General features: G+C 47.2%; 1 protein-coding gene across 1 annotated transcript in view; it reads right to left on the bottom strand.

Annotated features, from left to right (window-relative positions):
* The window catches only part of LOC311120434 (bone morphogenetic protein receptor type-2-like), a gene marked incomplete at its 3' end in the record, with an annotated part of 73937 nt that extends 55812 nt beyond the window's left edge, over positions 1-18125 (bottom strand). Inside the window, exon 1 of the mRNA XM_084195029.1 lies at positions 17326-18125. Coding sequence (XP_084051155.1) covers positions 17326-17416 — 91 coding nt within the window. The 5' untranslated portion in view covers positions 17417-18125. The remainder of the gene's footprint in view (positions 1-17325) is intronic.
* Positions 18126-25267: the final 7142 nt, after the last annotated feature.

The raw sequence follows: 25267 nt of genomic DNA on the forward strand, positions 1-25267 counted from the left end.
GTAGGGGAGAGGAGGTGGGGGAGAGGAGGTGGGGCATAATGGTAGGGGAGAGGAGGTGGGGGAGGGGAGGTGGGGGAGAGGAGGTGGGGCATAATGGTACGGGAGAGGAGGTGGGGGAGAGGAGGTGGGGCAGAATGGTAGGGGAGAGGAGGTGGGGGAGAGGAGATGGGGCATAATGGTAGGGGAGAGGAGGTGGGGGAGAGGAGGTGGGGCATAATGGTACGGGAGAGGAGGTGGGGGAGAGGAGGTGGGGCATAATGGTACGGGAGAGGAGGTGGGGGAGAGGAGATGGGGCATAATGGTAGGGGAGAGGAGGTGGGGCATAATGGTAGGGGAGAGGAGGTGGAGGAGAGGAGGTGGGGGAGAGGAGGTGGGACATAATGGTAGGGGAGAGGAGGTGGGGGAGAGGAGGTGGGGGAAAGGAGGTGGGGCATAATGGTAGGGGAGAGGAGGTGGGGCATAATGGTAGGGGAGAGGAGGTGGGGCATAATGGTAGGGGAGAGGAGGTGGGGCATAATGGTAGGGGAGAGGAGGTGGGGGAGAGGAGGTGGGGCATAATGGTAGGGGAGAGGAGGTGGGGGAGAGGAGGTGGGGCATAATGGTAGGGGAGAGGAGGTGGGGCATAATGGTAGGGGAGAGGAGGTGGGGGAAAGGAGGTGGGGCATAATGGTAGGGGAGAGGAGGTGGGGCATAATTTTTTTACATTTTAGTCATTTAGCTGACGCTCTTATCCAGAGCGACTTACAGTTAGTGAATACATTATTATTTTTTTTATACTGGCCCCCCGTGGGAATCAAACCCACAACCCTGGCGTTGCAAACACCATGCTCTATCAACTGAGCTACATCCCTGCCGGCCATTCCCTCCCCTACCCTGGACGACACTGGGCCAATTGTGCGCCGCCCATGAGTCTCCCGGTCGCGGCCGGCTGCGACAGAGCCTGGATTCGAACCAGGATCTCTAGTGACACAGTTAGCACTGCGATGCAGTGCCTTAGACCACTGCGCCACTCAGGAGACTAATGGTAGGGGGGAGGAGGTGGGGGAGGGGAGGTGGGGGAGAGGAGGTGGGGCATAATGGTATGGGAGAGGAGGTGGGGGAGAGGAGGTGGGGGAGAGGGGGTGGGGCATAATTGTAGGGGAGAGGAGGTGGGGGAGAGGAGGTGGGGGAGAGGAGGTGGGGGAGAGGAGGTGGGGCATAATGGTAGGGGAGAGGTGGGGCATAATGGTAGGGGAGAGGAGGTGGGGCATAATGGTAGGGGAGAGGAGGAGGTGATGGTGGAGGGAGGGGGCTTTGCTGACAGGAGAGGAGGGGGGGTCTAATCTCTAACCCCTCCATCTGGCCCTCTGCTCTGCTCTCTCTAGGGCGTGTCTGGGTTAGGGTCTGGGCTGGGTCTGGTGCTGCAGCCATGATAATCCTCCAGATTAAAGCCAGTATAGACCTAGACCAGACTGACCTTCTCAGAGTTATATATATATATATATATATATTTATAGATGCAGAAAGTAAACAGCATAGTGGGTCAATTTCTGTAACAACTAAGAGCGTTGATCTATACTGATAGATAGGCCTAGTGTACGGTTCTGACTGTCTGTCTGGTGGCTGACCTGCCTATACTGATAGATAGGCCTAGTGTACGGTTCTGACTGTCTGTCTGGTGGCTGACCTGCCTATACTGATAGATAGGCCTAGTGCACGGTTCTGACTGTCTGTCTGGTGGCCAACCTGCCTATACTGATAGATAGGCCTAGTGTACGGTTCTGACTGTCTGTCTGGTGGCTGACCTGCCTATACTGATAGATAGGCCTAGTGCACGGTTCTGACTGTCTGTCTGGTGGCCAACCTGCCTATACTGATAGATAGGCCTAGTGTACGGTTCTGACTGTCTGTCTGGTGGCTGACCTGCCTATACTGATAGATAGGCCTAGTGCACGGTTCTGACTGTCTGTCTGGTGGCTGACCTGCCTATACTGATAGATAGGCCTAGTGTACGGTTCTGACTGTCTGTCTGGTGGCTGACCTGCCTATACTGATAGATAGACCTAGTGTACGGTTCTGACTGTCTGTCTGGTGGCTGACCTGCCTATACTGATAGATAGGCCTAGTGCACGGTTCTGACTGTCTGTCTGGTGGCTGACCTGCCTATACTGATAGATAGGCCTAGTGTACGGTTCTGACTGTCTGTCTGGTGGCTGACCTGCCTATACTGATAGATAGGCCTAGTGTACGGTTCTGACTGTCTGTCTGGTGGCTGACCTGCCTATACTGATAGATAGGCCTAGTGCACGGTTCTGACCTGCCTATACTGATAGATAGGCCTAGTGTACGGTTCTGACTGTCTGTCTGGTGGCTGACCTGCCTATACTGATAGATAGACCTAGTGTACGGTTCTGACTGTCTGTCTGGTGGCTGACCTGCCTATACTGATAGATAGGCCTAGTGTACGGTTCTGACTGTCTGTCTGGTGGCTGACCTGCCTATACTGATAGATAGGCCTAGTGTACGGTTCTGACTGTCTGTCTGGTGGCTGACCTGCCTATACTGATAGATAGGCCTAGTGTACGGTTCTGACTGTCTGTCTGGTGGCTGACCTGCCTATACTGATAGATAGGCCTAGTGTACGGTTCTGACTGTCTGTCTGGTGGCTGACCTGCCTATACTGATAGATAGGCCTAGTGTACGGTTCTGACTGTCTGTCTGGTGGCCAACCTGCCCCTCCACTCTCTCTCTCCGTCCCTCGCTAGCTCGCAATGAAAGATGCGAGTGTTTGTGTTCTCGGAAGAATGGCAACTAATCAGTCTCCTCCGTTCCAAAAACACTGAATCTTAGTGGAATCGAATCTTGACACTCAGAAATGTCCCATCTACTATCCTCCTGACCCTCTGCAGCCAGGTCTCATCTACTATCCTTCTGACCCTCTGCAGCCAGGTTCCATCTACTATCCTCCTGACCCTCTGCAGCCAGGTCTCATCCACTATCCTCCTGACCCTCTGCAGCCAGGTCCCATCTACTATCCTCCTGACCCTCTGCAGCCAGGTCTCATCTACTATCCTCCTGACCCTCTGCAGCCAGGTCCCATCTACTATCCTCCTGACCCTCTGCAGCCAGGTCTCATCTACTATCCTCCTGACCCTCTGCAGCCAGGTCCCATCTACTATCCTCCTGACCCTCTGCTGCCAGGTCTCATGTACTATCCTCCTGACCCTCTGCAGCCAGGTCCCATCCACTATCCTCCTGACCCTCTGCAGCCAGGTCCCATCTACTATCCTCCTGACCCTCTGCAGCCAGGTCCCATCTACTATCCTTCTGACCCTCTGCAGCCAGGTCTCATCTACTATCCTCCTGACCCTCTGCAGCCAGGTCTCATCCACTATCCTTCTGACCCTCTGCAGCCAGGTCCCATCTACTATCCTCCTGACCCTCTGCAGCCAGGTCCCATCTACTATCCTTCTGACCCTCTGCAGCCAGGTCCCATCTACTATCCTTCTGACCCTCTGCAGCCAGGTCCCATCTACTATCCTCCTGACCCTCTGCAGCCAGGTTCCATCTACTATCCTTCTGACCCTCTGCAGCCAGGTCCCATCTACTATCCTTCTGACCCTCTGCAGCCAGGTCCCATCTACTATCCTCCTGACCCTCTGCAGCCAGGTCCCATCTACTATCCTCCTGGCCCTCTGCAGCCAGGTCCCATCTACTATCCTCCTGACCCTCTGCAGCCAGGTCTCATCTACTATCCTCCTGACCCTCTGCAGCCAGGTCCCATCCACTATCCTCCTGACCCTCTGCAGCCAGGTTCCATCTACTATCCTTCTGACCCTCTGCAGCCAGGTCTCATCCACTATCCTTCTGACCCTCTGCAGCCAGGTCCCATCTACTATCCTCCTGACCCTCTGCAGCCAGGTCTCATCTACTTTTTTAAAAGAACCAGTTTGTGCTCTGGTACTGTGCCTGGCGGACCAAGTTTGCCCGTGACTGGTGCTTCGGCCTCATCAAGCAGCGCTTTCATTATCGTAGGCTACTACTTTCCCCACTTTTAATCTTGAAATCTTTGGTTGTTTACAACACTACCGTACTCACTCTGTTTAGCACATGGCCTCACTCACTCTGTTTAGCACATGGCCTCACTCACTCTGTTTAGCACATGGCCTTACTCACTCTGTTTAGCACATGGCCGTACTCACTCTGTTTAGCACATGGCCTTACTCACTCTGTTTAGCACATGGCCTTACTCACTCTGTTTAGCACATGGCCTTACTCACTCTGTTTAACACATGGCCTTACTCACTCTGTTTAGCACATGGCCTTACTCACTCTGTTTAACACATGGCCGTACTCACTCTGTTTAGCACATGGCCTTACTCACTCTGTTTAGCACATGGCCTTACTCACTCTGTTTAGCACATGGCCTTACTCACTCTGTTTAGCACATGGCCTTACTCACTCTGTTTAGCACATGGCCTTACTCACTCTGTTTAGCACATGGCCTTACTCACTCTGTTTAGCACATGGCCTCACTCACTCTGTTTAGCACATGGCCTCACTCACTCTGTTTAGCACATGGCCTTACTCACTCTGTTTAGCACATGGCCGTACTCACTCTGTTTAGCACATGGCCTTACTCACTCTGTTTAGCACATGGCCTTACTCACTCTGTTTAGCACATGGCCTTACTCACTCTGTTTAGCACATGGCCTTACTCACTCTGTTTAGCACATGGCCTTACTCACTCTGTTTAGCACATGGCCTTACTCACTCTGTTTAACACATGGCCTTACTCACTCTGTTTAGCACATGGCCTTACTCACTCTGTTTAGCACAAGGCCTTACTCACTCTGTTTAGCACATGGCCTCACTCACTCTGTTTAGCACATGGCCTTACTCACTCTGTTTAGCACATGGCCTTACTCACTCTGTTTAGCACATGGCCTTACTCACTCTGTTTAGCACATGGCCTTACTCACTCTGTTTAGCACATGGCCTTACTCACTCTGTTTAGCACATGGCCTTACTCACTCTGTTTAGCACATGGCCTTACTCACTCTGTTTAGCACATGGCCTCACATGTGACTCCTTAAAGAGATGGGTGGGGCTAAGGTTTAAGAGGGTGTGAACGATGCTGAATGGGTGTAGACAAAGAAGACATTCAAGGGCCATTTTCTCAAAAGTGTGGTTACAAATGTATCAACTTTCAAAGCAGAATTACTTTCCCATTGTTCCTCAACTGCAGTGTATGATATACCATTTTCTAGCTTTGAGTCTCTACTTGTATCCAATGTAAATACAACATTTCATCATATGGTGTCAGGTTTCATCAGAGAGATTATCTGGCAGGAGTCTGTCTGTCTGACACTGGGAATACCAGAACATCACCAGCATCATGAAGAGTGTAGAAAGCTTTGCTGAAAAGCTCCATCTTTGCCTCAAAAGGGTATTCATGAACATTAGGGACAGACTAACAGTAAATACAGAGTAAAGGGTATTAATGAACATTAGGGACAGACTAACAGTAAATACAGAGTAAAGGGTATTAATGAACATTAGGGACAGGCTAACAGTAAATACAGAGTAAAGGGTATTAATGAACATTAGGGACAGACTAACAGTAAATACAGAGTAAAGGGTATTAATGAACATTAGGGACAGACTAACAGTAAATACAGAGTAAAGGGTATTAATGAACATTAGGGACAGACTAACAGTAAATACAGAGTAAAGGGTATTAATGAACATTAGGGACAGACTAACAGTAAATACAGAGTAAAGGGTATTAATGAACATTAGGGACAGACTAACAGTAAATACAGAGTAAAGGGTATTAATGAACCTTAGGGACAGACTAACAGTAAATACAGAGTAAAGGGTATTAATGAACATTAGGGACAGACTAACAGTAAATACAGAGTAAAGGGTATTAATGAACATTAGAGACAGACTAACAGTAAATACAGAGTAAAGGGTATTAATGAACATTAGGGACAGACTAACAGTAAATACAGAGTAAAGGGTATTAATGAACATTAGAGACAGACTAACAGTAAATACAGAGTAAAGGGTATTAATGAACATTAGGGACAGACTAACAGTAAATACAGAGTAAAGGGTATTAATGAACCTTAGGGACAGGCTAACAGTAAATACAGAGTAAAGGGTATTAATGAACATTAGGGACAGACTAACAGTAAATACAGAGTAAAGGGTATTAATGAACATTAGGGACAGGCTAACAGTAAATACAGAGTAAAGGGTATTAATGAACATTAGGGACAGGCTAACAGTAAATACAGAGTAAAGGGTATTAATGAACATTAGGGACAGACTAACAGTAAATACAGAGTAAAGGGTATTAATGAACATTAGGGACAGGCTAACAGTAAATACAGAGTAAAGGGTATTAATGAACATTAGGGACAGGCTAACAGTAAATACAGAGTAAAGGGTATTAATGAACATTAGGGACAGGCTAACAGTAAATACAGAGTAAAGGGTATTAATGAACATTAGGGACAGACTAACAGTAAATACAGAGTAAAGGGTATTAATGAACATTAGGGACAGACTAACAGTAAATACAGAGTAAAGGGTATTAATGAACATTAGGGACAGACTAACAGTAAATACAGAGTAAAGGGTATTAATGAACATTAGGGACAGACTAACAGTAAATACAGAGTAAAGGGTATTAATGAACATTAGGGACAGGCTAACAGTAAATACAGAGTAAAGGGTATTAATGAACATTAGGGACAGGCTAACAGTAAATACAGAGTAAAGGGTATTAATGAACATTAGGGACAGACTAACAGTAAATACAGAGTAAAGGGTATTAATGAACATTAGAGACAGACTAACAGTAAATACAGAGTAAAGGGTATTAATGAACATTAGGGACAGACTAACAGTAAATACAGAGTAAAGGGTATTAATGAACATTAGGGACAGGCTAACAGTAAATACAGAGTAAAGGGTATTAATGAACATTAGGGACAGGCTAACAGTAAATACAGAGTAAAGGGTATTAATGAACATTAGGGACAGACTAACAGTAAATACAGAGTAAAGGGTATTAATGAACATTAGGGACAGACTAACAGTAAATACAGAGTAAAGGGTATTAATGAACATTAGGGACAGGCTAACAGTAAATACAGAGTAAAGGGTATTAATGAACATTAGGGACAGGCTAACAGTAAATACAGAGTAAAGGGTATTAATGAACATTAGGGACAGACTAACAGTAAATACAGAGTAAAGGGTATTAATGAACATTAGAGACAGACTAACAGTAAATACAGAGTAAAGGGTATTAATGAACATTAGGGACAGACTAACAGTAAATACAGAGTAAAGGGTATTAATGAACCTTAGGGACAGGCTAACAGTAAATACAGAGTAAAGGGTATTAATGAACATTAGGGACAGACTAACAGTAAATACAGAGTAAAGGGTATTAATGAACATTAGGGACAGGCTAACAGTAAATACAGAGTAAAGGGTATTAATGAACATTAGGGACAGGCTAACAGTAAATACAGAGTAAAGGGTATTAATGAACATTAGGGACAGACTAACAGTAAATACAGAGTAAAGGGTATTAATGAACATTAGGGACAGGCTAACAGTAAATACAGAGTAAAGGGTATTAATGAACATTAGGGACAGGCTAACAGTAAATACAGAGTAAAGGGTATTAATGAACATTAGGGACAGGCTAACAGTAAATACAGAGTAAAGGGTATTAATGAACATTAGGGACAGACTAACAGTAAATACAGAGTAAAGGGTATTAATGAACATTAGGGACAGACTAACAGTAAATACAGAGTAAAGGGTATTAATGAACATTAGGGACAGACTAACAGTAAATACAGAGTAAAGGGTATTAATGAACATTAGGGACAGACTAACAGTAAATACAGAGTAAAGGGTATTAATGAACATTAGGGACAGACTAACAGTAAATACAGAGTAAAGGGTATTAATGAACATTAGGGACAGACTAACAGTAAATACAGAGTAAAGGGTATTAATGAACATTAGGGACAGGCTAACAGTAAATACAGAGTAAAGGGTATTAATGAACATTAGGGACAGGCTAACAGTAAATACAGAGTAAAGGGTATTAATGAACATTAGGGACAGACTAACAGTAAATACAGAGTAAAGGGTATTAATGAACATTAGAGACAGACTAACAGTAAATACAGAGTAAAGGGTATTAATGAACATTAGGGACAGACTAACAGTAAATACAGAGTAAAGGGTATTAATGAACATTAGGGACAGGCTAACAGTAAATACAGAGTAAAGGGTATTAATGAACATTAGGGACAGACTAACAGTAAATACAGAGTAAAGGGTATTAATGAACATTAGGGACAGACTAACAGTAAATACAGAGTAAAGGGTATTAATGAACATTAGGGACAGGCTAACAGTAAATACAGAGTAAAGGGTATTAATGAACATTAGGGACAGACTAACAGTAAATACAGAGTAAAGGGTATTAATGAACATTAGGGACAGACTAACAGTAAATACAGAGTAAAGGGTATTAATGAACATTAGGGACAGGCTAACAGTAAATACAGAGTAAAGGGTATTAATGAACATTAGGGACAGGCTAACAGTAAATACAGAGTAAAGGGTATTAATGAACATTAGGGACAGGCTAACAGTAAATACAGAGTAAAGGGTATTAATGAACATTAGGGACAGGCTAACAGTAAATACAGAGTAAAGGGTATTAATGAACATTAGGGACAGACTAACAGTAAATACAGAGTAAAGGGTATTAATGAACATTAGGGACAGGCTAACAGTAAATACAGAGTAAAGGGTATTAATGAACATTAGGGACAGACTAACAGTAAATACAGAGTAAAGGGTATTAATGAACATTAGGGACAGACTAACAGTAAATACAGAGTAAAGGGTATTAATGAACATTAGGGACAGACTAACAGTAAATACAGAGTAAAGGGTATTAATGAACATTAGGGACAGACTAACAGTAAATACAGAGTAAAGGGTATTAATTAACATTAGGGACAGACTAACAGTAAATACAGAGTAAAGGGTATTAATGAACATTAGGGACAGGCTAACAGTAAATACAGAGTAAAGGGTATTAATGAACATTAGGGACAGACTAACAGTAAATACAGAGTAAAGGGTATTAATGAACATTAGGGACAGGCTAACAGTAAATACAGAGTAAAGGGTATTAATGAACATTAGGGACAGACTAACAGTAAATACAGAGTAAAGGGTATTAATGAACATTAGGGACAGACTAACAGTAAATACAGAGTAAAGGGTATTAATGAACATTAGGGACAGACTAACAGTAAATACAGAGTAAAGGGTATTAATGAACATTAGGGACAGACTAACAGTAAATACAGAGTAAAGGGTATTAATTAACATTAGGGACAGACTAACAGTAAATACAGAGTAAAGGGTATTAATGAACATTAGGGACAGACTAACAGTAAATACAGAGTAAAGGGTATTAATGAACATTAGGGACAGGCTAACAGTAAATACAGAGTAAAGGGTGTTAATGAACATTAGGGACAGGCTAACAGTAAATACAGAGTAAAGGGTATTAATGAACATTAGGGACAGACTAACAGTAAATACAGAGTAAAGGGTATTAATGAACATTAGGGACAGACTAACAGTAAATACAGAGTAAAGCGTATTAATGAACATTAGGGACAGACTAACAGTAAAGAGAAGAACAGTTCCTGGGTCTCTGTCTCCCAGCTATACAGCCAGAGGTCATTCCATTAGAGGGATCTATTAGGGTCTAGGGTCATTCATCCTCCCTCCATCTCTCTCTGTGGCAGGGTAGTGTACACTATATCCTGGAAGGCAGGCAGGGTAGTGTACACTATATCCTGGAAGGCAGGCAGGGTAGTGTACACTATATCCTGGAAGGCAGGCAGGGTAGTGTACACTATATCCTGGAAGGCAGGCAGGGTAGTGTACACTATATCCTGGAAGGCAGGCAGGGTAGTGTACACTATATCCTGGAAGGCAGGCAGGGTAGTGTACACTATATCCTGGAAGGCAGGCAGGGTAGTGTACACTATATCCTGGAAGGCAGGCAGGGTAGTGTACACTATATCCTGGAAGGCAGGCAGGGTAGTGTACACTATATCCTGGAAGGCAGGCTGGGTAGTGTACACTATATCCTGGAAGGCAGGCAGGGTAGTGTACACTATGTCCTGGAAGGCAGGCAGGGTAGTGAGCAGTAGCAGCAGAAGTAGGACCACACATAGGTTACCCACCGGGGACAGGGGGAAACATGCTGGGTGGTGGAGGAGATAGCTAGATAGATAGTGATAGATAATGGCCTGCTGCCTACCCATAGCTCATAGAGCAGACAGACCTGTATAGAAATACAATCAGCACATCTATCTCTGTGGCCTACCTACTCTGAGAGGGAAACGGGCACATATAGCACTGCATAATGCTTTTAGCCATAGCATCTTACAGATAACCCATTATTCAGTACCATACACAGTGAAGTGTATGGCTGTGAGACAGACAGGGTACGGCAGTATTAAAGTGACACAGTGAAGTGTATGGCTGTGAGACAGGCAGGGTACGGCAGTATTAAAGTGACACAGTGAAGTGTATGGCTGTGAGACAGGCAGGGTACGGCAGTATTAAAGTGACACAGTGAAGTGTATGGCTGTGAGACAGGCAGGGTACGGCAGTATTAAAGTGACACAGTGAAGTGTATGGCTGTGAGACAGGCAGGGTACGGCAGTATTAAAGTGACACAGTGAAGTGTATGGCTGTGAGACAGGCAGGGTACGGCAGTATTAAAGTGACACAGTGAAGTGTATGGCTGTGAGACAGGCAGGGTACGGCAGTATTAAAGTGACACAGTGAAGTGTATGGCTGTGAGGCAGGCAGGGTACGGCAGTATTAAAGTGACACAGTGAAGTGTATGGCTGTGAGACAGGCAGGGTACGGCAGTATTAAAGTGACACAGTGAAGTGTATGGCTGTGAGGCAGGCAGGGTACGGCAGTATTAAAGTGACACAGTGAAGTGTATGGCTGTGAGACAGGCAGGGTACGGCAGTATTAAAGTGACACAGTGACGTGTATGGCTGTGAGACAGGCAGGGTACGGCAGTATTAAAGTGACACAGTGACGTGTATGGCTGTGAGACAGGCAGGGTACGGCAGTATTAAAGTGACACAGTGAAGTGTATGGCTGTGAGACAGGCAGGGTACGGCAGTATTAAAGTGACACAGTGAAGTGTATGGCTGTGAGACAGGCAGGGTACGGCAGTATTAAAGTGACACAGTGAAGTGTATGGCTGTGAGACAGGCAGGGTACGGCAGTATTAAAGTGACACAGTGAAGTGTATGGCTGTGAGACAGGCAGGGTACGGCAGTATTAAAGTGACACAGTGAAGTGTATGGCTGTGAGACAGGCAGGGTACGGCAGTATTAAAGTGACACAGTGAAGTGTATGGCTGTGAGACAGGCAGGGTACGGCAGTATTAAAGTGACACAGTGAAGTGTATGGCTGTGAGACAGGCAGGGTACGGCAGTATTAAAGTGACACAGTGAAGTGTATGGCTGTGAGACAGGCAGGGTACGGCAGTATTAAAGTGACACAGTGAAGTGTATGGCTGTGAGACAGGCAGGGTACGGCAGTATTAAAGTGACACAGTGAAGTGTATGGCTGTGAGACAGGCAGGGTACGGCAGTATTAAAGTGACACAGTGAAGTGTATGGCTGTGAGACAGGCAGGGTACGGCAGTATTAAAGTGACACAGTGAAGTGTATGGCTGTGAGACAGGCAGGGTACGGCAGTATTAAAGTGACACAGTGAAGTGTATGGCTGTGAGACAGGCAGGGTACGGCAGTATTAAAGTGACCCAGTGAAGTGTATGGCTGTGAGACAGGCAGGGTACGGCAGTATTAAAGTGACACAGTGAAGTGTATGGCTGTGAGACAGGCAGGGTACGGCAGTATTAAAGTGACCCAGTGAAGTGTATGGCTGTGAGACAGGCAGGGTACGGCAGTATTAAAGTGACACAGTGAAGTGTATGGCTGTGAGACAGACAGGGTACGGTGGTAAAAAACCTGCAAAACAAGACAACGGGTGGCCCTGGAGAACAGGCTCTTCAAGGTAATGTCCTGTTGTGTATACATAGTCATAGGCAGATCAGAGCAATGCCCACACACACACACTCCACTGCCATCCTCCCACGCTTCATCAAAGAGCAGGCTAAATTACAGGGCAGAGACAGACAGATAGACATGGAGAGTTTTCCATCACCTGATCACCACTCCATTCTTAAAGGTGTTCTAGATCTCTCCTTTCCTTGCTCTTTCTTTCCCATCCGTTCTCGTTCTCTCTCTCTCTCGCTCTCTCTCTCTCTCTCTCTCTCTCTCTCGCTCGCTCTCTCTCTCTTTCTCTCTCTCTCTCTCTCTCGCTCTCTCTCTCTTTCTCTCGCCCTCTGTCTCTCTCTCTCTTTCTCTCTCTCTCTCTCTCTCTCGCTCTCTCTCTCTTTCTCTCGCCCTCTGTCTCTCTCTCTCTTTCTCTGTCTGTCTGTCTCTCGCTCTCTCTCTCTCTCCCTCTGTCTCTCTCCCTCTCCCTCTGTCTCTCTCCCTCTCCCTCTCCCTCTGTCTCTCTCCCTCTATCTCTCTCTCTCTCTGTCTATCTTTCTTATCTCTCAAGGTTTTCCAGAAGCTAGGCTTCAACCCAGTCTACAGCAGGGGTGGTACAACTTGGTCCTCCAAGTCTACAGTCTAGACTACTAGTATGTCGCTTTGGATAAAAGCGTCTGCTAAATGGCATATTATTATTATTATTATTATTATTATTATTATTATTATTATTATTATTATTATGTGTCTACAACCAACCCATTAGGAGAACACAGGGTGTCTCCAACCAACCCATTAGGAGAACACAGGGTGTCTCCAACCAACCCATTAGGAGAACACAGGGTGTCTCCAACCAACCCATTAGGAGAACACAGGGTGTCTCCAACCAACCCATTAGGAGAACACAGGGTGTCTCCAACCAACCCATAAGGAGAACACAGGGTGTCTCCAACCAACCCATTAGGAGAACACAGGGTGTCTCCAACCAACCCATTAGGAGAACACAGGGTGTCTCCAACCAACCCATTAGGAGAACACAGGGTGTCTCCAACCAACCCATAAGGAGAACACAGGGTGTCTCCAACCAACCCATTAGGAGAACACAGGGTGTCTCCAACCAACCCATTAGGAGAACACAGGGTGTCTCCAACCAACCCATTAGGAGAACACAGGGTGTCTCCAACCAACCCATTAGGAGAACACAGGGTGTCTCCAACCAACCCATAAGGAGAACACAGGGTGTCTCCAACCAACCCATTAGGAGAACACAGGGTGTCTCCAACCAACCCATTAGGAGAACACAGGGTGTCTCCAACCAACCCATTAGGAGAACACAGGGTGTCTCCAACCAACCCATTAGGAGAACACAGGGTGTCTCCAACCAACCCATAAGGAGAACACAGGGTGTCTCCAACCAACCCATTAGGAGAACACAGGGTGTCTCCAACCAACCCATTAGGAGAACACAGGGTGTCTCCAACCAACCCATTAGGAGAACACAGGGTGTCTCCAACCAACCCATAAGGAGAACACAGGGTGTCTCCAACCAACCCATAAGGAGAACACAGGGTGTCTCCAACCAACCCATTAGGAGAACACAGGGTGTCTCCAACCAACCCATTAGGAGAACACAGGGTGTCTCCAACCAACCCATTAGGAGAACACAGGGTGTCTCCAACCAACCCATTAGGAGAACACAGGGTGTCTCCAACCAACCCATTAGGAGAACACAGGGTGTCTCCAACCAACCCATTAGGAGAACACAGGGTGTCTCCAACCAACCCATAAGGAGAACACAGGGTGTCTCCAACCAACCCATTAGGAGAACACAGGGTGTCTCCAACCAACCCATTAGGAGAACACAGGGTGTCTCCAACCAACCCATTAGGAGAACACAGGGTGTCTCCAACCAACCCATAAGGAGAACACAGGGTGTCTCCAACCAACCCATTAGGAGAACACAGGGTGTCTCCAACCAACCCATTAGGAGAACACAGGGTGTCTCCAACCAACCCATTAGGAGAACACAGGGTGTCTCCAACCAACCCATTAGGAGAACACAGGGTGTCTCCAACCAACCCATAAGGAGAACACAGGGTGTCTCCAACCAACCCATTAGGAGAACACAGGGTGTCTCCAACCAACCCATTAGGAGAACACAGGGTGTCTCCAACCAACCCATTAGGAGAACACAGGGTGTCTCCAACCCATTAGGAGAACACAGGGTGTCTCCAACCAACCCATAAGGAGAACACAGGGTGTCTCCAACCAACCCATTAGGAGAACACAGGGTGTCTCCAACCCATTAGGAGAACACAGGGTGTCTCCAACCAACCCATTAGGAGAACACAGGGTGTCTACAACTAACCCATTAGGAGAACACAGGGTGTCTCCAACCAACCCATTAGGAGAACACAGGGTGTCTCCAACCAACCCATTAGGAGAACACAGGGTGTCTCCAACCAACCCATAAGGAGAACACAGGGTGTCTCCAACCAACCCATTAGGAGAACACAGGGTGTCTACAACTAACCCATTAGGAGAACACAGGGTGTCTCCAACCAACCCATTAGGAGAACACAGGGTGTCTACAACCAACCCATAAGGAGAACACAGGGTGTCTCCAACCAACCCATTAGGAGAACACAGGGTGTCTCCAACCAACCCATAAGGAGAACACAGGGTGTCTACAACCAACCCATTAGGAGAACACAGGGTGTCTCCAACCCATTAGGAGAACACAGGGTGTCTACAACCAACCCATTAGGAGAACACAGGGTGTCTACCCATTAGGAGAACACAGGGTGTCTCCAACCAACCCATTAGGAGAACACAGGGTGTCTCCAACCAACTCATTAGGAGAACACAGGGTGTCTCCAACCAACCCATAAGGAGAACACAGGGTGTCTACAACCCAACCAACCCATAAGGAGAACACAGGGTGTCTCCAACCAACCCATTAGGAGAACACAGGGTGTCTCCAACCAACCCATAAGGAGAACACAGGGTGTCTCCAACCAACCCATAAGGAGAACACAGGGTGTCTCCAACCAACCCATTAGGAGAACACAGGGTGTCTCCAACCAACCCATAAGGAGAACACAGGGTGTCTCCAACCAACCCATAAGGAGAACACAGGGTGTCTCCAACCAACCCATTAGGAGAACACAGGGTGTCTCCAACCAACCCATAAGGAGAACACAGGGTGTCTCCAACCAACCCATTAGGAGAACACAGGGTGTCTACAACTAACCCATTAGGAGAACACAGGGTGTCTCCAAACAACCCATTAGGAGAACACAGGGTGTCTACAACCAACCCATAAGGAGAACACAGGGTGTCTCCAACCAACCCATTAGGAGAACACAGGGTGTCTCCAACCAACCCATTAGGAGAACACAGGGTGTCTCCAACCAACCCATAAGGAGAACACAGGGTGTCTCCAACCAACCCATAAGGAGAACACAGGGTGTCTCCAACCAACCCATTAGGAGAACACAGGGTGTCTCCAACCAACCCATTAGGAGAACACAGGGTGTCTCCAACCAACCCATTAGGAGAACACAGGGTGTCTCCAACCAACCCATAAGGAGAACACAGGGTGTCTCCAACCAACCCATAAGGAGAACACAGGGTGTCTACAACCAACCCATAAGGAGAACACAGGGTGTCTCCAACCAACCCATTAGGAGAACACAGGGTGTCTCCAACCAACCCATAAGGAGAACACAGGGTGTCTCCAACCAACCCATAAGGAGAACACAGGGTGTCTACAACCAACCCATTAGGAGAACACAGGGTGTCTACAACCAACCCATTAGGAGAACACAGGGTGTCTCCAACCCATTAGGAGAACACAGGGTGTCTACAACCAACCCATTAGGAGAACACAGGGTGTCTACCCATTAGGAGAACACAGGGTGTCTCCAACCAACCCATTAGGAGAACACAGGGTGTCTCCAACCAACTCATTAGGAGAACACAGGGTGTCTCCAACCAACCCATAAGGAGAACACAGGGTGTCTACAACCCAACCAACCCATAAGGAGAACACAGGGTGTCTCCAACCAACCCATTAGGAGAACACAGGGTGTCTCCAACCAACCCATTAGGAGAACACAGGGTGTCTCCAACCAACCCATAAGGAGAACACAGGATGTCTCCAACCAACCCATAAGGAGAACACAGGGTGTCTCCAACCAACCCATAAGGAGAACACAGGGTGTCTCCAACCAACCCATTAGGAGAACACAGGGTGTCTCCAACCAACCCATAAGGAGAACACAGGGTGTCTCCAACCAACCCATTAGGAGAACACAGGGTGTCTCCAACCAACCCATAAGGAGAACACAGGGTGTCTACAACCCAACCAACCCATAAGGAGAACACAGGGTGTCTCCAACCAACCCATTAGGAGAACACAGGGTGTCTCCAACCAACCCATTAGGAGAACACAGGGTGTCTCCAACCAACCCATAAGGAGAACACAGGGTGTCTCCAACCAACCCATAAGGAGAACACAGGGTGTCTCCAACCAACCCATTAGGAGAACACAGGGTGTCTACAACTAACCCATTAGGAGAACACAGGGTGTCTCCAACCAACCCATAAGGAGAACACAGGGTGTCTCCAACCCATTAGGAGAACACAGGGTGTCTCCAACCAACCCATTAGGAGAACACAGGGTGTCTCCAACCAACCCATTAGGAGAACACAGGGTGTCTCCAACCAACCCATTAGGAGAACACAGGGTGTCTCCAACCAACCCATTAGGAGAACACAGGGTGTCTCCAACCAACCCATTAGGAGAACACAGAGAGAGCTATATAAACTACAACCAACCCATTAGGAGAACACAGGGTGTAGTCTTGAGAAGTTTAGAAGACATTCCAGGAGAGTTTTATATAGCTTTGTACAATTTGCTCCAGTCAAATACATTCCTGTGAGAGAACCATTACCACCTAGCTAACCCACCTAACCCAGCCTAAACTGAGGCTACTAGATAGCTAGCTAGACCATAGCTGCAGGTTGTTACATCAGATAATGTGATTTAACCAAAGATTTTTGGTATCCATTACTGGGATTATAGGATAGGCCTGTGTTTTAGCAGCTAGATAAACTATCCAGAACAGACAGAGCAGGTCCAAGAGGTTGGCAACCTTATCTGGTAGTTGGGTTTACTCACCAGCGACCGGAGGGAGGACCATCACCCACAGCCCAAACGCCAGCATCGTGATTTGCTTCAGCACCGCCATTGAGTTCACTCGATTGTACATTTTCTTTAAACTTCAACTCCGCTCCTCCAAACGTATATATGTCTTTATACACCTCGTTCTCTTTCACGTCAGCTCAATCACTTGAACTGAAGTGTCCAGTATGGAACAACACATTGAAAAAATGAATCTTAGTGATAAAACGGCGTCAGATTGTCCTGCTAATAGTTAGCTAGCTAACTTGCTAACAAATATTAGTCTGTCAGTTCTCGACAACTAGCCAGCTAGTTGACATAACGTTAGCTGCCAATTTAGCTTGCTAAGTTACCTAACTAACATTAATGTTACGATAGGTAGCTAACTATGTTAAAAGACAAACGTGTTGGGGAACAACAAACCCAGGCCTTTTGCCCACAGAAGTCCAACTGTCGTATTTTCCCCTTTCAGGTAACTAGCTAACGTTAGCTAGCTAGGTCGTTAGCTAATGTTAGGCAGCCTTGATAGCTAACCTTCCAAGCTAGCTAGCTAGCTAACGTTAGGTATTTTTTTACGAAGGTCCCGTCAAATCCAAATTCCATGTTGGCTATGCCCATTTCTTAGGTCTTTGTCGTAACAACGTATCCATAAAGGCTTAATTGGTCTATTCAGGGTTAGTAAATAGGTTATTCCCGACGGGGTGGATAGACGTCTCTTCTGCTGCTCCCAGGGGCGATTGCGTTTGGCATTGACCGTGGAGGCTCCGGGCAGGGCGGGCGGCAGACAGTGCGGCGGGGATCGCCTGGTTGTGTCTCCAGTATCAGGTTGTTTGGGTGGATGAAGAACTGGAAGCTCCCTATCTGCAGACAGGGTTAACTACAACAATACATTCCTGCTGGAACCTGTCGTGGAACTTTATCGCCATCCTGTGGACATACAACTCTACACTACAGACATCCAGATAACACTTCTACGGAAATATACAGAATGTCCACCAGATGGTAACATATGTCTGGTGAAAGACCCGCACATAGTGCATCAACTCATGTAACTAAACATGGCAGAAAATATGGGAATATGAGTCGAATTTTCCTAGTGGCTTGTTTCTGCGATTTTCAATGGACAATCCCGTCATGATCCAATGTTTTAGATAGGTGAACGGAGTTGAATAGTTGTAACGTTTATAGATGGATAGGCGGTTGTTCTCCCTGTGTGATGTTCTTGGCCTGGAATGGGACAGTTTAACATTAGTATAAAGACCATTGGTTTATAACCGCGGATATCGACTCTGCCACCGGAGCATGTTTTTGGGCCACAGTCGATGGCGCGCTGGACTTCGGCATGGAAGGTTGAGGGTTCGAGACCTGCTCCCTGCCTATTTCATTACAATAGGTTAGGTATGAATTCAATGGAACAGCTTTTAATGACTCTACAGATGAGATCATCTTTAGTTTCTCTGGGTAGGCTAAGTGAAAGGGGGCGTGCCGAACGGTTTCGCCCGGTAATAATGCACGGGCACTTGGGAGAGTTAAGCTGCGAGCACTGGCTTCACGGAGAGCCACAGTAACTAACAACAGTGCAAGGGAACAATCTATTTCGAAAACAGGAGCACTACTTATAGACTGGAACCCAACACGACTAGAGAGTCACTGCACAAAGTCATCAGTCACTGACCTTCAATCTGACATGGCAAGAAGGAACAGCTTCAGCACCACACCAGGGCTGCGTTCAGTACGTTTTTACGTTCAGTTGAACGGAAACGGTGCCGTACAGAACGACCAGTTGAACGACCGGCGAGGGGTTGGGCAACGCTATCAGCACGGCCACTGCCCTTTAAATGCGTCACTCATTGCTTCAAGCCACAGCCACCAAACGGGAGCTAACAGAATGGAAGCTGTGAGGTCTGATGTGATCACCTGCTGCTAAAATTGCTTAGTAGTTTGTTTCGGTTGGTTGGTTCAGCGTTGTAAGTCGTTGGTATTACTAGCTAAAGAGCTAACTGTATCAAGCTAGCCATATGCTAACAGCAGCTAGTTAAACTATCTAGTTAGCTAGATAGATTACATTAAATTCGTCTCGATTGTGGCTACAGTAGCTATAAAGCTCTCTCTCACTAACATTAGCTAGCTAGCCAAGCTAAACTCAAGTCTATTGTCAAAGTTGCGTCAATTCAAATCTGGTATTAGGAACAAAAGAGGTCAACACGACTTCTAAGATATACTAGTTATTTTAATTAATGCAAAAACCTTCAATGGTAAATATGATGTTTCGTATATACGGCTCTTTGAAATACCTCGCAGGGCACTTCAGAGAACTAATCCATTGTTTCAGATTCAATACTCAAATACTCTGACAGAGAGAGTTTCCCACCTCTCTGCTGACCAATTAGAGTAGAGACTTGAGCGTGGTTTAGACTTACTCAGCCAATCCGTTGATGCACCCCTGTTGCCAGGCATATGTCCATATCATAACAACCTGTCATAGTGAGAAGAGCCAGCTCCCTTAGACACCATTCCTACTTCCAAGGAAGGTTCACAGATCACAAAGAACCAGTATATTCCAGCATCTGGAGACACAAATCCTTATCTCCCTTTACCCCCTAAAACAGCTCTTCACATCAATCACAGCTTGCCAGGTGTCACAACCTACATTAGCACAGTCCAGAATGCATTCTTTCTAAGTTAGTCATCCCATCAATTATAAAAATAATAAATCTCTCACACTATCGTAAATCATGGAGTTGAGTTAACTTGGCTAGCTAGCTAACTTAGCTGTTTTAGATGCTGACCATACGGGCCATTTCACTTTTCTAGCTATCCTAGATAGCTAGCTAGCTATTTAGCAAACAAAAGGGCTAATGTTAACCAACTGATGGAGATGGCGCCGGAGAAGATGGCTGCCGTTTTACAGCCCTCTAACCAATTGTACTATTATGTGTGTTTTTTCGCTTTATTTGTCATTTATTCTGTACATAATGTTTCTGCCACCATCTCTTATGACCAAAAAGAGCTTCTGGATATCAGGACAGCGATTACTCGCCTCGTATTGGATGAAGATGTTTTCTTCAATGAGTCGGACGCGAAGGATATTCTACAGACAACCGACAAAGCCCAAATCCCTGTCATTCGCATGAGAAAGAGACGGAGATATCGTGGACGTAGGTCGGGGTGCCTTGTAAGGATCCGACGGCGAGCGAGTAAACTGCCTCTTCCGTCAATCCTATTAGCCAATGTTCAATCATTTGAAAACAAATTGGAGGACCTAAGACTAAGGTTATCCTACCAACGGGACATTAACTGTAATATCTTATGTTTCACAGAGTCGTGGCTGAACGACGACATGGATAACGGAATTAGTCCGTTACCGTGAGGTAATGTAGGAGGACTGGAGTCCAGAGCAGCGGCGCCATCGACAAGGGAAACGTCGACGGGCCAGAAAGGCTAAGGACCAGCCTGGAGCCCAGAAGAACCCCCAAACGTTTTTTTTTTTTTTGGGGGGGGGCTATGGGAGTGGTTGGGGATCGAGGGAGAAGAGCCCCGACCACTGCACTCGTGGGGGTTCCAGGAGGAGCCTCTACAACCATGGGAGCAGGGGTACACAGAGGAGTCGGAGGAAGACGACGATGTGTTTCTGTTTCCTTACTCGTGGGGGCTCCCGGAGGAGTCCTCACGGGAGGGGGATTGGCGGCGGAGAGAGAAGGACAGGAGCAGTCGTAGATCTCCAACGCCAGTTCCCAGTCCGGTGCCCCCAGCGCCGGTCCAGAGTCGATCACGGAGAAGGTCGACTCAGCGCACCACACCATCGGTGCGTGTCCCCAGCCTGGTACGGCCCGTTCCAGCTCAACGCACCCGACCTCCAGCGACGGTCCTCTGCACAGAGTCTCCAGCGACGGTCCCCTGCAAGGAGCACCTTAGCGGGCCGGGGCCCAGTCTGGCCTAACCACAGGGCTGGAATTCTCTTCTGCTTCGGTGCCCAGGCTGGGCACGGCGTTCAGTCTTGCTCCAGAGATGGGAATGGATACTGGTCCGGAAGTCTGCTCCGCTCCGGTGCTCAGTCCAGCTCCGGTCAGCTGCTCCACTCCAGTGCTGGAGCAGTCCGCTCCACCGGTACCTAGTCCAGCTCCGGTCAGCTGCTCTATTCCAGTGCCAGAGCAGACCGCTCCACCGGTGTCTAGTCCAGCTCCGGTTATCTGCTTCATTCCAGTGCCAGAGCAGTCCGCTCCACCGGTGCTCAGTCCAGCTCTGGTCAGCTGCTCTATTCCAGTGCCAGAGCAGTCCGCTCCACCGGTGTCCAGTCCAGCTCCGGTTATCTGCTTCATTCCAGAGCCGGGGCAGTCTGCTTCACCGGTGCCCAGTCCGGGTCCGGTCGTCTACTCTCCCACCATGTCGGAGCCATCTGTTCCACCGGGGTCCGAGCCGGAACCAGACGTCAACCCCTCTCCAGGATCGGGGGCTCCCACACCAGGGTCCAGACAGGGCTTGGTGCATCGTGGGAGGACTGAGAGGGGAAGCATCGCGCCGGGGTCCAGACCGGACCGGGTGTGCAACGGGGAGGCAGGAAGGGAGAAGACGTTTTGCCTAAGTCACGCCCGAAGCCGGAGCCTCCACCATCAACCGCCCCAGTACTCCGCCTTTGTCCCCCTGGTTTAGTGGTTTTTATTGTTTTTTGGAGAAGGGGGGGGGATCAGGTGCGGTCGGGAGTCCGCACCTTAAGGGTGGGGGGGGGGGGGGGGTACTGTGAAGGTTTGACTGTGGGTAGGCCTGTTTTCCACTAGGGGGAGTGGTAGGACCACAGTCAGCCTGTTCTCCACTAGGGGGAGTGGTAGGACCACAGTCAGCCTGTTCTCCACTAGGGGGAGTGGTAGGACCACAGTCAGCCTGTTCTCCACTAGGGGGAGTGGTAGGACCACAGTCAGCCTGTTCTCCACTAGGGGGAGTGGTAGGACCACAGTCAGCCTGTTCTCCACTAGGGGGAGTGGTAGGACCACAGTCAGCCTGTTCTCCACTAGGGGGAGTGGTAGGACCACAGTCAGCCTGTTCTCCACTAGGGGGAGTGGTAGGACCACAGTCAGCCTGTTCTCCACTAGGGGGAGTGGTAGGACCACAGTCAGCCTGTTCTCCACTAGGGGGAGTGGTAGGACCACAGTCAGCCTGTTCTCCACTAGGGGGAGTGGTAGGACCACAGTCAGCCTGTTCTCCACTAGGGGGAGTGGTAGGACCACAGTCAGCCTGTTCTCCACTAGGGGGAGTGTATAGGACCACAGTCAGCCTGTTCTCCACTAGGAGGAGTGGTAGGACCACAGTCAAGCCCTCACATGAATACTAAGGGTGGTTGATGATCCCCAGTCAGAGACAGCTGTCTAGAGTTAGTCTGTGATTGGGGATAGTATTTAGGCACCTCTCACATCCACTTGTGTGTGGATCATTGTTCATGTTCGTCTGCTATTGTGTTCACGGCACGTAGGTCACTTGGTGCTTGTCTTTCTTTGCTTATCTTTGAGAACGTATAGTGTGATAAGTTTAATAAAAGGATGACACTCTCTACGAGCGCTCCGTTTACCGTCCCTTACCTCAGCACCGTGACACAACCACCCGAGCCACTGCCTGTTCACCCCGCTATCATCCAGAAGGCCAGGTCAGTACAGGTGCATCAAAGCTGGGACAGAGAGACTGAAAAACAGCTTCTATCTCCAGGCCATCAGACTGTTAAATAGCCATCACTAGCACATTAGAGGCTGCTGCTGCCTATTGAAATCACTGGCCACTTTAAGAAATGGAACACTAGTCACTTTAATAATGTTTACATATCTTGCACTACTCATCTCATATGTATATACTGCATTCTATTCTATAATATTCTACTGTATCTTAGTCCATGCTGCTCTGTCATTGCTTGTCCATATATGTATATATTCTTAAATCCCATTCCTTACTAGTTTTGTGTGTATTGGGTATATGTTGTGAAATTGTTAGATATTACTGCACTGTCGGAGCTAGAAGCACAAGCATTTCGCTACACCCGCTATAACATCTGCTAAACACGTGTATGTGACAAATAACATTTGATTTGATTTATCTGTTTTCTATTTTCAATAAATTTGCAAACATTTCTAAAAACCTGTTTTTCTTTGTCATTATGGGTTATTGTGTGTAGATTGATGAGAAAAAACCCCCCAATTTAATCAATTTTAGAATAAGGCTGTAACGTAACAAAATGGGGGAAAAAGTCAAGGCGTCTGAATACTTTCCTAATGCACTATGTATGTACAGTGCATTCGGAAAGTATTCAGACCCCTTGACTTTTTCCACATTTTGTTACATTACAGCCTTATTCTAAAATTGATTCAATTGCTTCAGCCCAATCATAACCACACTAAGCTAACGCTAGGTGACGCAGGCTACTAGACAGCTTCAGCCCAATCATAACCACACTAGGCTAACGCTAGGTGACTCAGGCTACTAGACAGCTTCAGCCCAATCATAACCACACTAAGCTAACGCTAGGTGACGCAGACTACTAGACAGCTTCAGCCCAATCATAACCACACTAAGCTAACGCTAGGTGACGCAGGCTACTAGACAGCTTCAGCCCAATCATAACCACACTAAGCTAACGCTAGGTGACTCACTACTAGACAGCTTCAGCCCAATCATAACCACACTAAGCTAACGCTAGGTGACTCAGACTACTAGACAGCTTCAGCCCAATCATAACCACACTAAGCTAACGCTAGGTGACTCAGACTACTTGACAGCTTCAGCCCAATCATAACCACACTAAGCTAACGCTAGGTGACGCAGACTACTAGACAGCTTCAGCCCAATCATAACCACACTAAGCTAACGCTAGGTGACGCAGACTACTAGACAGCTTCAGCCCAATCATAACCACACTAGGCTAACGCTAGGTGACGCAGACTACTAGACAGCTTCAGCCCAATCATAACCACACTAAGCTAACGCTAGGTGACTCAGACTACTTGACAGCTTCAGCCCAATCATAACCACACTAAGCTAACGCTAGGTGACTCAGACTACTAGACAGCTTCAGCCCAATCATAACCACACTAAGCTAACGCTAGGTGACTCAGACTACTAGACAGCTTCAGTCCAATCATAACCACACTAAGCTAACGCTAGGTGACGCAGACTACTAGACAGCTTCAGCCCAATCATAACCACACTAAGCTAACGCTAGGTGACGCAGACTACTAGATAGCTTCAGCCCAATCATAACCACACTAAGCTAACGCTAGGTGACGCAGACTACTAGACAGCTTCAGCCCAATCATAACCACACTAAGCTAACGCTAGGTGACGCAGGCTACTAGACAGCTTCAGCCCAATCATAACCACACTAAGCTAACGCTAGGTGACGCAGGCTACTAGACAGCTTCAGCCCAATCATAACCACACTAAGCTAACGCTAGGTGACGCAGACTACTAGACAGCTTCAGCCCAATCATAACCACACTAAGCTAACGCTAGGTGACGCAGGCTACTAGACAGCTTCAGCCCAATCATAACCACACTAAGCTAACGCTAGGTGACGCAGGCTACTAGACAGCTTCAGCCCAATCATAACCACACTAAGCTAACGCTAGGTGACTCAGACTACTAGACAGCTTCAGCCCAATCATAACCACACTAAGCTAACGCTAGGTGACGCAGGCTACTAGACAGCTTCAGCCCAATCATAACCACACTAGGCTAACGCTAGGTGACGCAGACTACTAGACAGCTTCAGCCCAATCATAACCACACTAAGCTAACGCTAGGTGACTCAGACTACTTGACAGCTTCAGCCCAATCATAACCACACTAAGCTAACGCTAGGTGACTCAGACTACTAGACAGCTTCAGCCCAATCATAACCACACTAAGCTAACGCTAGGTGACTCAGACTACTAGACAGCTTCAGTCCAATCATAACCACACT

Source organism: Coregonus lavaretus (assembly GCF_964263955.1).
Source record: "Coregonus lavaretus genome assembly, contig: HAP1_SCAFFOLD_1196, whole genome shotgun sequence".
In the NCBI taxonomy this organism is placed as follows: Eukaryota; Metazoa; Chordata; class Actinopteri; order Salmoniformes; family Salmonidae; genus Coregonus; species Coregonus lavaretus.